Below are 13,134 nucleotides of genomic sequence, written 5' to 3' on the forward strand. Positions count from 1 at the left end.
GGGTTTAAAATTCCTCTTTTAAACTTAGATAAAGGTAATTAAAAGGAAATAAAGATGGAGTTGGGTGATGTGGACTGTAAAAATAGGATAAAAGGCAAAAAGACAAGATGGGGTAGAAGCAGTGCTGACAGTAAAAGGTAGATTTCATAACTCTCAACAAAAATATATTCCACTGAGAAAGAAAAACTAAAGAAAAAAGCATTAGCTGAGGCTAACGAAGAAAGTTAAGGATAGTATCAGATTGAAGCTCCAAGGATCCAAAGAGTAGCGACAGGCCAGAAGTTTGGGAACATTTTAGAAATCAGCAATGGATGACTGAAAAAAAAATTGGAGTGTGAGAAAAAGCTAGCAAGAAATATAAAAATAGACCATAAGAGCTTCTACAACTTATAAAAAGGAGAACAAAAGCAATAGATATATTCAGTTGTGGGTTGTGGCACTGCTGCCCTTGAGAAGGTGGTGGTGAGCTGTTTGAGAAGATTACATCATCAATAAGTCAGTCTATTTAAACCATTTGATTTTAATTAAATCATTGCCATATTTATGTTCATAAAAGGGACTAATATAATGAGGTAGCATGGCAGCTCAGTGGTTAGCACTGCTGCCTCACAGCGCCAGGGACCCAGGTTCAATTCCATCCTCGAGGGACTGTCTTTGTGGATTTTGCACATTTTCCCCATGTCTCTGTGGGTTTCCTCTGGGTGCTCCGGTTTCCTCCCTTAGTCCAAAGGTGTACGGGTTAGGCGATTGTCCATACTAAATTGCCCATACCATCCAGGGATGTGCAGGCTAAATGGGTTAGCCATGGGAAATGCAGGGATAGTGTGGGGTGGTGGGTCTGGGTGGGATGCTCTTTGGAGGGTCGATATGGACTCAATGAGTTGAATGGTCTGATTCCACACTATAGGGATTCTGTGATTCTACAACAAGGAAGCCTAATGGGATTAAAGGCTGACAAGTTACCTATACCCAATCACCCGCATCCTAGAATCTTAAAGGAAGTGGCTGCTGAGATAGTGGATGAATTACTTGTAATCTTCCAAAATTTCCCAGATTCTGCAAACTTTATTCCAGAAAGGAGGAGGAGGGAGACAGAATATGGGAAACTGTGGCTCAGTTGGCCTATCATTTGTTATTAGGAAAATGCTAGAATCTATTTCTAAGGAGTTAATAGCAGGACACTTAGAAAATCATAACACAATTATCAGAGTCGTTATGGTATTCTGAAAGAAGATCACATTTAATGATTTTATTAGAGTTCTTTGCAGATGGAAATAAAGGGAAGCAGTAGATCTGGTGTATTTGGATTTCCAAATGGCATACAGTTATCGCAGAAAGGTTATCACAGAAGATGGTGCTGGAGATGATCTATGAGACTGGCTAAAGGATTAGCTAATAGGAAATTACAAGTCAGGATAAATGAGTCATTTTAAGGTTGGCCCAATGGTAGGGCCCTGGGGACTGTTGTCAAACAAAGAGACCCGGGGAGCAAGTGCATAGTTCCTGGAAACACAGGTAGACAGGGTGGTGATGAAGGTGTTTAGCATGCTCACTTTCATTGGTCACTGTATTGAGTATAGGAGTTGGGACATCATGTTGAGGCTGTACAGGACATTGGTTAGGTCACTTATAGAATACTGCATACAATTCTGGTCACCATTCTATAGGAAAGGTGGTGTTCAATCGGAGAAAGAGCAGAAAAGATTTACAAGGATGCTGCTGGGACAAGAGGATTTGAGCCACATGGAAAGGCTGAATAGGCTGGGGTTATTTTCCTTGGCGCGTCGGAGGCTGAGGGGTGACCTTATAGAGGTTTACAAATTCATGAGGGGCATGGATAGGGTGATGAGCCAAAGTCTTTTTGCTGAGGTGGGCGGAGTCCAAAACAAGAGGGCATAGGTTTAAGGTGAGCGGGGAAAGATTTAAAAAGGACCTGAGGGGTAATATTTTCATGCAGAGCGTGGTGCGTATTTGGTACAAGCTGCCAGAAGAAGTGATAACAGTGGGTATAATTACAACATTTAATAGACATCTGGATGGGTATACGAATAGGAAGCGTTTAGAGGGATAGGGGCCAAATGTTGGCAAATGGGACTAGGTCAGACTAGATATCTTGTCAGCGTGGATGAGTCGGACTGAAGGGTCTGTTTCTGTGTTGTATGACTCAATGACTCTTTGACTCTACCACATGGATCATGGCCTCAATGCTCATACAAATTGACTTGTGGGATGGCGGCATTGCTGGCTGGACAAGGATTTACTGCCCATTGCTGCTTGGCCTTGAGAAGGTGGTGGTGAGCTGCTGCAGTCCTTGTGCTCTGTTAAAGCAATCTGTTTGGAAACAGCTAACATTCTCACAATGCAAGCAACAGCCAGAGAGTAGAACTGATGACTTTATCACTGGGGTGTTGCGTTGTGTTCACATGCAGTTCTAAGCCTGTGGTCAATGTCATGCCTGAAGCTTTAGAAGGTCCATTATAGTTTCCCACTTTTACAATTAGTCTGGTTCAGCAGGTTGCTGACAAAACTTTCAGAAGTTCAGAAAAGTGTGCTTGGGTGGTATTTCCAAACCACTCCTCCATCAATTAATTCTATTTTTTCATGGTGCTTACCATCAACTTACACATCACAACCAGAAATATTCTCCCTCCACTCAAACCAACCCACCTGAATATGAGCTTCTCAAGGCATCAAAACCATCAAGAAGATACCAAAAAAATCTCAATTCATTTTGTTTTCCTTCTTTCATGAGATGGGGGTGTCGATGACAAGGCCAGCACTTGTTGCCCGCCCCTCACTGATTTGCACTGAGTGGCTTGCTCAGCCATTTCTGAGCCAACAATACTGCTGTGGGTCTGGAGTCACACGTAGACCAGGCCCGATAAAGACGGCAGATTTCCTTCCCTGAAGGAATTTGTGAACCAGATTGGTCTTCACAAGAATCAATGGTATTTTCACAGTCTTCATCGCTGCTTTATAGAGTTATTATCTGAATTCAAATGATGGCACTTGAGCCCATTTCTCTAGATCCTGAGTCCAGGTCTCTGGATTACCCATTCAGTACCATTTCCACTAGCTACCACCAAATTCATCTGATCAAAATACTGCAGCTGAAACAGCCAGAAAAGCTTACTGATGTGTCAGGACTGAGTTGGAGCATTAGGAGTACTCCTTGAGTTGACCCAATTCATGTTAGGTTAAATGAGTATCATTCACTGTAATTAGCTCAATATCGCTGTTGACCTTTGAGAATGTCTTCTCACTACATTTCACTTGATAACTTAAATCAGCTGTGAAAATCACCAAAAGAACTCAACCAGTAATTGAATTTAGGAAAATCCCTTTGAATACTGCACATGGATAGACTGAGTCTGAACCAGTATACTCCTAAAGGGGATTAGTGCTTCTGATCAGCTGAGGGGCGGGTCCTTTGCTCAATTCTCCATACCATATGGTAGTGTAATTGTACAATGACATACATAATAAAAACACATTGGGAAAGAAGGGTTTAAATGATTGCTTCATATTTAACACCCTATCTCTGTTTTAAATGGGTGGCCCTGTTTTTTAAGCAGTGACCCATAGTTCTATGTCCTTCCATAAGAGCAAGCATCCAGCATCCAGCCTGATCTCATATGTTATATGTTTCATGATCTTACATGTTTCAATCAAGTCACCTCTTACAGTCTGTTCCACCATTTAATAAGGTCGTTGTGAATCTCCACATTCCTGCCTACCCCTGGATAACCGGTGACCTTCCCTTACTCAGTAAGAATTTATCCATGCTGAAAATGTGTTGCTGGAAAAGCGCAGCAGGTCAGGCAGCATCCAGGGAACAGGAGAATCGACGTTTCGGGCATAAGCCCTTCTTCAGGTTCCTGGATTCCCCTGTTCCCTGGATACTGCCTGACCTGCTGCGCTTTTCCAGCAACACATTTTCAGCTCTGATCTCCAGCATCTGCAGACCTCACTTTCTCCTCAAAGAATTTATCCATCTCAGCCTTAGAAATATTCAAGGACTCTGCTCCCACCATCTTTTGAGGAAGAAGGTTCCAAAGTAATTAGAGTTGCAAAGACCCCCGCAAGATCTTTCATGTTTCAATCAAATGACCTCTTACCACTTCGAAACTTCAATGGATACAGCTCTAGCCTGACCAATCTTTCCTTGTAAGAAGACCCTCTCATTCCTGACATGAGTAACTTAGTAAACCTTCTCTGTACTGCCTCCAATGCATCCACATCCTTCCTTAAATAAGGTGATCAACACAGTGTACAATACTCTAGATGGGGTTTCACCAGTGCCCTGTATAACTGAAGCACTACCTCCCAACTTCTGTATGCAGTTCCCTTCACAGTGAATGATGATATTTCATTAGCTTTTTGATCATTTGCTGTCCCTATATACTAACATTTTGTGATTCATGCTCTAGGACATCTACTGTCCCTCTGCATCTCTGAGATCTGCAACCTCGTGATCTTTAAATAATCAAATCCTTTTTTATTCTTCCTGCCAAAATGGGCAATTTTCTTACATGACGCTCAACTTACCAAGTCTTTGCCCGCTCACTTAACCTTTCTATTTTTTTTAGGCTCCTTATGTCGTCTTCACAATGTCTTTGTGTCAAGGACAAACATACCTTCCATTCTTCATCAAACTCATTCACATAAATTGTAAATTGCCGTGGTATACTACTTGTTATATCTTGCCAACCAGAAAAAGACCCATTCATCTGTACTCTCTGTTTCCTGTTGGCCGGCCAATCTTCTATCCATGCCAATATGTTATCTATTACACCCTTTTCCTTTCTGCTGTAACTTTTGATGTGACACCCTATGAAATGTCTTTTGGAAAAGTAAGAACAGTACATTCACTGGTTATTCTTTAACCCCGGTAGATTTTACATCCTCAAAGAACTCTAATAGATGGGTTAAACAAAATTTCCCTTTCAATAACTAAGCTGAATCTGCCTGATTACCTTAGCCTTATCCAACTGCCCTGCTATAACTTCTGAAATAATATTTTCTATCAGTTTCCCTCTGACAGATGTTAACTAAATGGGCCTGGTTTCTACCTTGCCCCATTTTTAAATAAGAATTAGATTTGCTTTTTTTCTAATCAAATGGAAACATCCCTGAACCAAGAGTTTTGGAACATTGAAACCAATGCATCAACTATCTCAGCCCTGTCTCTATTAATTTATTCACTACCACTTCTCCAGTGATCGCGTTTTTCCCCAGTCCCTCCATTTATTTATTTATTTATCTACTTCCCAATTTATTGCTGCTTCAGAGATGTTATTGTACTCTCTATAATGAAGACAGGTGCAAAAATAACTGTTCGATCCACTTGTATCATTTCTCACTTCTAATTGTTTCCATGTCTTGGTTTCCTGAATGTACGTCATTCCTTTCGATTGCACTAGTACGATAATGAATTAGCAGAGTCAATGCCCCAGTTTTTCCCTTGTTTCTTGTCATTCCTGAATGCCCTGTATCCTTCAAGATTCATTTCCCAATCTATGTGCTTTCCAAATGTCACTACAATAATTAATAATCAGAAAATCCGGGCTAAAATGTCAAGTGGCATCTTCCCACACCATTGAGGGTATCAACATTTTCCCAACTCTACGTCATCGAATCATATGACCTTCCACCACCAATAATTCAATCCAATCATCTATCTCCCCTAACTCCAAGATTTTCATAATCAAAAAGTGTTCAAGGAAAATTAAAAGAAAACTATTCTTTTAACATTTCTACAATACTTCATCTTGGTTCCTCGCAACAATGTCTATTGCATCCCAGGACAATTCTGGATGGTGCTCTTTGCAGAGAAGTTTTTTCCTCTTCCAATGTACCAAAGAAATGTTCAAATGAGTTGATTCTTTGACATTAGGTGAATTCAGTATGCCAGGAGCAGTGTTCCCAGCAGCTGGGTAGTATCGTACACTAGGTGTCAGTAGGTAATGGGCATAGTCCATGAGGGGCTGTGGGCATCTTTCTATCAGAAAATATAGCAACATAAGAGCAGGGTTAGGTTATTCAGCCCCTTGAGTTTGTTCCATTATTCATTGGGATCTGTGGCCTAACTCTATTTATCTGACTTTGGCCCATTTCCCCTCATACCTTTGCTCAACAATAAATATATCTATCTCAGATTTAAAAATTAACAACTGGTGCAGCATCCCCTGCCATTTGTGGAGGAGAGTTCCAAACCTCTCCTACCCTGTGTATGTAGAAGTGCTTCCTAACATCTCTCCTCAATGATCTGGCCCTCATTCTCAGACCTTCATTATAGAATCCCCAGCCAGTGGAAATAGTTTATCTTTCTCTACTCTGTCATTTCCTCTTAATATCTTGAAGATAATATCGAGAGACTGGGGGGAAGAGTTGACAATATAGTTTTTTTACAGGGTACCACTCCACATTATACAGGAGGCAAGGCCAAAATAGGAATTGAAGCTGAGCTTACTCTGAACCATAGATTACCTATAGAAGCCAACCAGCTTACTAGACTAGGTTGCACTGCTGTTCAAAAGCTAACATCACCATCTCCTGCCTGAGTAGGCACTTCCACTGTGATCTCCTTTCTCCCAGAAAGTCTCCAACTGGGATTAGCTTGTGGCACTTTGGAGCATTCATTTCAATGTGAGTTTCAGCTTCATACCAGCTTGGGAACAGTCTCTTGAAAACTGGAGGTTGCAAAATATAGAGGATAAAAGGGATTTACAGGAAAACAACAGGCATTTTTACATTAATATCACAGTGCAATTATGGCTTATTCTCACAATAAAGACAACTGAAATATGTAGAAACAATGACATGAGTAGACAATTCACTCCAAACGTCACTCCTGTTTGGTAAAGTGACCATTGTTACAGCCCAAAATAAACTTGCTAATCCTCTGATATCATCGCAGAGTCTCCAGGAATTAATTCCCAGCGCACGGCTATACAAAACCCAAGAGAGACATGGCAGGGACCTTACAAAATAAGTCGCAATTTTTGTCATTGATTAGTTGTAATATACCAGTTATGGGACAAACAGGCTGTTTGATGGATGCTTAATTATCTCCAATCATAAATAAGATTCTAATGAAGAGTCACTGGACTTGAAACATTAACCCGGTTTTCTCTCTTCGCAGATGCTGCCAAACCTGCCAAGTTTCTCCAGCAATTGCTGTTTTTGCTTCAGATTGTCAACATCTGCAGTTCTTTGCCTTATTATTAGTAAAGTTCTGTTTGTTCTCCAATTGATGATAGAAGGTGCTCACTGTGAAGGCAGTTACAACACAGGAGAAAGCCAATCAGCCCACTGAGACAATATCAGCTCTCTGCAAGTGTAACTCAGCTAGTCACACTCCTCTACCCTTTCCCCCGAAAACCCCCACACCTTTCCCCATTGTGTACTTATCCATTTGCTTTTGGAATGCATTGCTTGAATCAGCCCCCTGCTACACTCTCAGACAGAAACTCTCAGTGCAGTGGATGGAATTCTCCTCATGTTGCCTTTGTTCTTTGGCCCATTACTTTGAACCTGTGTCTTCTAGTTTGTGATCCTTCTGCCAATGGGTCAGTTTCTCTCTATTTACTATTACTAGAGCCCTCGTGACTTTGAACCCTTGATCAAATCTCGTCCCAACCTTTCCTGCTGTAGGAAGGGAATGAAGCCAGTTTCTCTGATAATTCCACACAATTGAAGACCCTTGGAGGACCAAAGGTAGGATGGGGGCAGGTGACATAGCCACCAGGAATGCACCCAACCAAAATTGGCAATGACACCCAATGGTTTCTAGGCATTTCTGAAGCCGCTGATTGGTTTAGTCAGCTCTATTCAGTTCTGAAACTTTATTGTAAGCATGTCAATAGATTTATCAACCGTTGCCCAATTTTACTACAAATTTGCTACTACAATAATTAGACTCATTGTTTACTCTACTGTCAGATCTAAAATTGTGTTCACCCAGGCAATTATTGTATGTGTTAGCTCGTCAAAAAAGATTTCATAGTTGCAAACTGCGTAATGTTCCAAACACTGGAAAATATTATTTTGACTCAGTCTCATACTCACAGCTGCATCACAAGGTATAAGTGATTTGGACTCTCGTAAATGTCCTCCAGGGCCACAATGTTCTCGTGTTTTATTCTGGAAGCAAGAAGATAGCAGAATAAATGCTCAGCTCCGATTACAAGAACGAACACTTCAGTTTGAGACCATGGCCAGCCTCTGATCTACCAGCCCTAATCCAGTTACACACTCCGGAAAAATTGTACCATCCACACATTGCTGTTCTAAGGCTGAGGAAATCCCATTGAGGAATTTTTTTTGTTTAAAAAAAAACATTTAAAAGCTTATCACAGTTCCTTTCCAAGCAAGAAGATCATACTTGCTGACCATTCTGTGCTACAGTGGGACATTAGAGTTCCTACAGGCCAAGTGCTGGCAAATGGGACTAGATTAATTTAGGATATGTGGTTGGCATGGATGCTTTAGACCGAGGGGTCTGGTTCTGTGCTGTATGACTCTATGACACTGTATGTCTATCAGCAGATTGGGAGGGCCAACCAATGTGTCTGCTTTTGTGGATGAAAGTTTCTGAAAGGTTACAGAAATCATCTCCCTAAAATAAACTTGAGAATACACCTCCTCTAAATTGTTGACAGTCCCCCCTGCTTATCTAAAGCTCCTGTGAGGTAACAGCGACATGGGGAGGGAAAGCAGCAAGCATTGCGAAGAGGCCATGTGGTGGAAAATGGGATTAGAATGGTCAGGTGGTTGCTTTTGATCAGCACAGACTTGATGGGCTGAAGGGTCTTTTCCGGTGCCATCGACCTCAATGACTGTAAGGAGGCCCAGATCATTTGGTTGATTCAAGAATTGAGAAGGTTGCTTTATGAGGAGGGATTGAATAGACTGGGACTGTACTCATTGGAATGTAGAAGAATGAGGGGGGATCTTATAGAATCATATAAAATCATCAAGGCAATAGATAGGATAGAAGCAAGGATAGTGTTTCCACTGGCGGGAGAAACTAGAACTAGCCTCTAGGGTATAGCCTCAAAATAAGGGGGAGTAGATTTAGGACTGAGCTGAGGAGGAACTTCTTCACCCAAAGGGTTGTGAATCTGTGGAATTCCCTGCCCAGTGAAGGTGTTGAGGCAGCCTTGTTGAGTGTTTTTAAGGCAAAGATAGATTCTTGAGCAGTAAAGGAAATCCGGGTTATGGTGATCGGGCGGATTAGTGGAAAAAGTGAGGACTGCAGATTCTGGAGATGGGAGTCTAGATTAGAGTGGTGCTGGAAAAGCACAGCGGGTTAGGCAGCATCCGAGGAGCAGGAAAATTGACGTTTTGGGCAAAGGTCCTTCATCAGGAATGAGGCAGGGAGCCCCTTATCTCTCCACCCAGGAGGGTCCCTGCCTTTATTCCGGATGAAGGACTTTTGTCCAAAACGTCGATTTTCATGCTCCTTGGATGCTGCCTGACCTGCTGTGCTTTTCCAGCAACATTCTAATCTAGAGCAGATTAGTAGAGTTGAGTTCGTGAAAAGATTAGCCAGGATCTTAGTGAATGAGGGAGAAGGCTCGATGGACCAAATGGCCTATTCCTGCTCCTGCTTACTATGTTCTTATCAGAGTTTGTTGGAAAGGCAAAGCTGTAAGTCTGTGAGGAAGGGACTGGGGCAAGGTGTTCCAATTGCCGATGGTACAGGGGGAGATGCTGGGAGTGGTGAACCTACAGATGGATGGGGAAGACAGGTTCAGGGCAGTCCTTCAGTTAGAAAGGGGGAAGGTTAGAAGGTCGATTTTCCTTTCTGGGAGATTGTCCTGGTAACATTAAGATATTTTGCTGATAAAATGCTTCGAATTATCCAACAACTGCTATCAAAGAATTGAATAAAACAACTCTGGGGGAGGTTTGCTGCAAATTTGATAATTTGAATTAACCAACAATCAGCAGCTCCCCTCTGTTTCCCACAGGGCATGTGTTAATGACTCATCATCATCAAAAGATACAGAAATAAACTCTTGGGTGGTGGGAGCTGGAGTAGAGAGATAGCATCCCATCAACCCTCCCACCCACCCAGCACCCCTACTTAGAAAATGTATCTTGTACATTCCAGACATTTACTGCTCATCATTTTTCAGGCTTTGGAATCTATTTTCCCTCCAAAGAAATAAAGAAATGTTGGTCAGAGCTGTATCGTATGTTAATACCTTTGTGTGTTACAATCTCAATGGGACAACTTATTGTTACATTTCATTCCACATCCAAGGATGAATGACCACTTATTTGGAAGGTTTGTTAATCTTTTTGAAATCGCTGTTTAGTTTTTCTTTGGCTGGTTTTTCACTTTCAGCACATTCGACGTTGGGCTTCAGACACCAACAATATTAAAGTCCTGATTGTTTGTACACTTAGCAATGCTTTATCATTGAGTGAGTGACACTCTACAAGCCACTTTTTACACGCAAATCAGTTTCAGAAGATACAAGATTGCAATCTTTTCCACAAGACCTTAAAATTGAGAGAATCCACCTCAGAGAATGAGAAATATATCTGATTTATGGCCTTTGATGATGTATCAATCAAGCTATGCCTAATGACAGCGTTTTTCAACAGAATTATTAATGCTGGTATATATCAAGAAAGCCTTCATGGATAGAAGATAGAACATAGAATAGTGCAGCACAGTACAGGCCCTTCGGCCCTCAATATTGTGCCGACCTTTTATCCTACTCTAAGATCAAACTAACCTACATACCCGTCATTGTACCATCATCCATGTGCCTATCCAAGAGTCGCTTAAATGTCCCTAATGTATCTGAGTCTACCATCACTGCTTGTAATGCATTCCATGTATTCACCACTCTCTGTGTAAAGAACATCTGACATCTCCAATTACCTTAAAATTATGCCCCCTTGTGATTGACATTTCCACTCTGGGAAAAAGTCTCTGACTATTCACTCTATCTATGCCCCTCATCATCTTGTACACCTCTATCAAGTCACCTCTCATACTTCTTCACTCTAATGAGAAAAGCCTCAGCTCCCTCAATCTTTCTTCATAAGACATGCCCTCCAATCCAGGTAGCATCCTGGTAAATCTCCTCTGCACCCTCTCTAAAGCTTTCACATCCTTCCTATAATGAGGCGACCAGAATGAACCCAATATTCCAAGTGTGGTCTATAGAGCTGCAGCATAACCGCGCTGCTCTCATGCAGTCATAACCATTACAAGGACCATGTTGAAGAATGAATGCATCTCTGTGTGCAGTTCATTGAGTGTGAGTACCCAGTATAGGGCAATGACCTGCCCAGCGGTGCCCTTTATAAGGCAGACCCACTGCATGGTTATGTTCATGCGTGCATGTCCTTGAAGAGGGAGCGTGCAGTGTCCACCAAAACCCTCGATGTCTTTAGAGGGAGGCAGACATCAGGCTGGGGAGGGGGGGGGGGGTGGAGCAGTACTTTATTTCTTTCTCCAACTCCATGTTGATTTAGCCCCTTCCCTCACTCCCTACCTCCCCCTCACATTACGATGTTTCGCCTTGCCCATAATGGGCTTTGCTCGTGAATATTTGAATTGACTATCCAGGTGTTCACTGTGGTAGTTAGCAGTTTAAAGAACACAAAGCGAACTCACAGTGATTGGGTGGTGGGAGGGCTGTTCAGCTGTCTGTAAGACAACTTCTAGATAAAGAAAGAGAAAAAAAAGGAGAGAAACCAAAAAGGTTTGGATCTGTAGAACTGCCTGTCCCAGGCGAGGACTAGACTACATACACCATTTCTTTGGTCATTCGTGGGATGATGGTGTCTCTGGCTAAGCTAGCACTTATTCTCCACTCTTACTTGTAAACAGTTAGCTACATTGTTCGGCGTCTGGAGTCACGTGTAGACCAGACCAGGTAAAGATGACAGTTTCTTTCCCTAAAGAGCATTAATGAACCAGGCAGGTTATTCTGACAATTAGCAACAGATTCAGGATCAACATTAGACTCTTAATTCCAGATTCTTTAAATGAATTCAAATTCTACCACAGTGCGCTTCAAACCCAGGTCTCTGGAATTTCCCAGGTCCCCAAAGACATTATCAGAACCTCTGGATTATCGGTCCAGCAATAATACCCCAACACCATTGCCTCAGCTAATCTTGAGCAATGGCTGCAGGTAGGTGTTCAACAATAAATAATGTTCTGTTCCGGTTGGCTATGCTGAGTTATTACACATGGCAATCAGCTGTAAATTATAGCCAAACATACAGCTCAAACAATGCCAAAAGCATCCAAGGAGCAGGAGAATCGATGTTTTGGGCATGAGCCCTTCTTCAGGAGTTTTTCCAGCAACACATTTTCAGCTCTGATCTCCAGCATCTGCAGTCCTCACTTTCTCTTCAAAAACATCAGTATTCAAATTTCATTCTGTTGATGGAAGCTGCGCGGGGTTATCGTTCATTAGTAGAAATGTCATCAGCTATGGTGACGGGGGTGGGGGGGGGGGGGGGGGGGGGGTGATGGTTTAATGGAATAATGGCTAAATTTATTAGTCTTGAGATCCAGGCAGTGTTCTGGGAACCTGGGTTCCAATCTCACTGTGATAGATGGTGGAATTTGATATCTAAATCAAAAAATATGGAATTAAGAGTGTAATAATGACCATGGGACAATTATTAATTGTCGGGGAAAAATTCATCTGCTTCACTGATGTTCTTTAGGGAAGGAAATCTGCCGTCCTTACCTGGTCTGGCCTACATGTGACTCCAGACCCACAGCATGAGGTGGCTCTTAACTGCCCTCTGGGCAATTAGGACTGGGTAATAAATACTGGCCTAGCCAGGGAACGAATAACACAAGAACTAAAGCATCTCCTCAGTGTCTATTGACAGACTTTCATCCCAAGAAAATGATGTGCCCAAGAGTCATTGGCAGCAGTTCACTGACTGTTGAATTGCAATGTAAATAGATTATGTCAGTCTGTAACTGCCAATAACACCGATACAGCTTGTAATATTCTCTGGTCTCGGGTCCTTGTCTCCACCTGTCTCTGACTTACAGAATAAAGGTCAATCTTCTGACAGCTGTGGCTAATGTGTTCCTTCCTGTATTGCAGTGTAAGGGGAATCTTCACACATTCTCAA

At 42.1% G+C, this 13,134-nt stretch overlaps 1 protein-coding gene across 1 annotated transcript in view; it reads right to left on the reverse strand.

Moving 5' to 3' along the window:
• camk1da (calcium/calmodulin-dependent protein kinase 1Da) overlaps window positions 1-13,134 on the reverse strand; it is a 475,456-nt gene that overhangs the window by 216,324 nt on the left and 245,998 nt on the right. The window contains exon 3 of the mRNA XM_043714161.2: window positions 8,071-8,145. Coding sequence (XP_043570096.1) covers window positions 8,071-8,145 — 75 coding nt within the window. The remainder of the gene's footprint in view (window positions 1-8,070; window positions 8,146-13,134) is intronic.

Source organism: Chiloscyllium plagiosum, unplaced genomic scaffold, assembly GCF_037043375.1.
Source record: "Chiloscyllium plagiosum isolate Xiang-an unplaced genomic scaffold, Cpla_swu_hap1 HiC_scaffold_23, whole genome shotgun sequence".
Classification (NCBI taxonomy): domain Eukaryota; kingdom Metazoa; phylum Chordata; class Chondrichthyes; order Orectolobiformes; family Hemiscylliidae; genus Chiloscyllium; species Chiloscyllium plagiosum.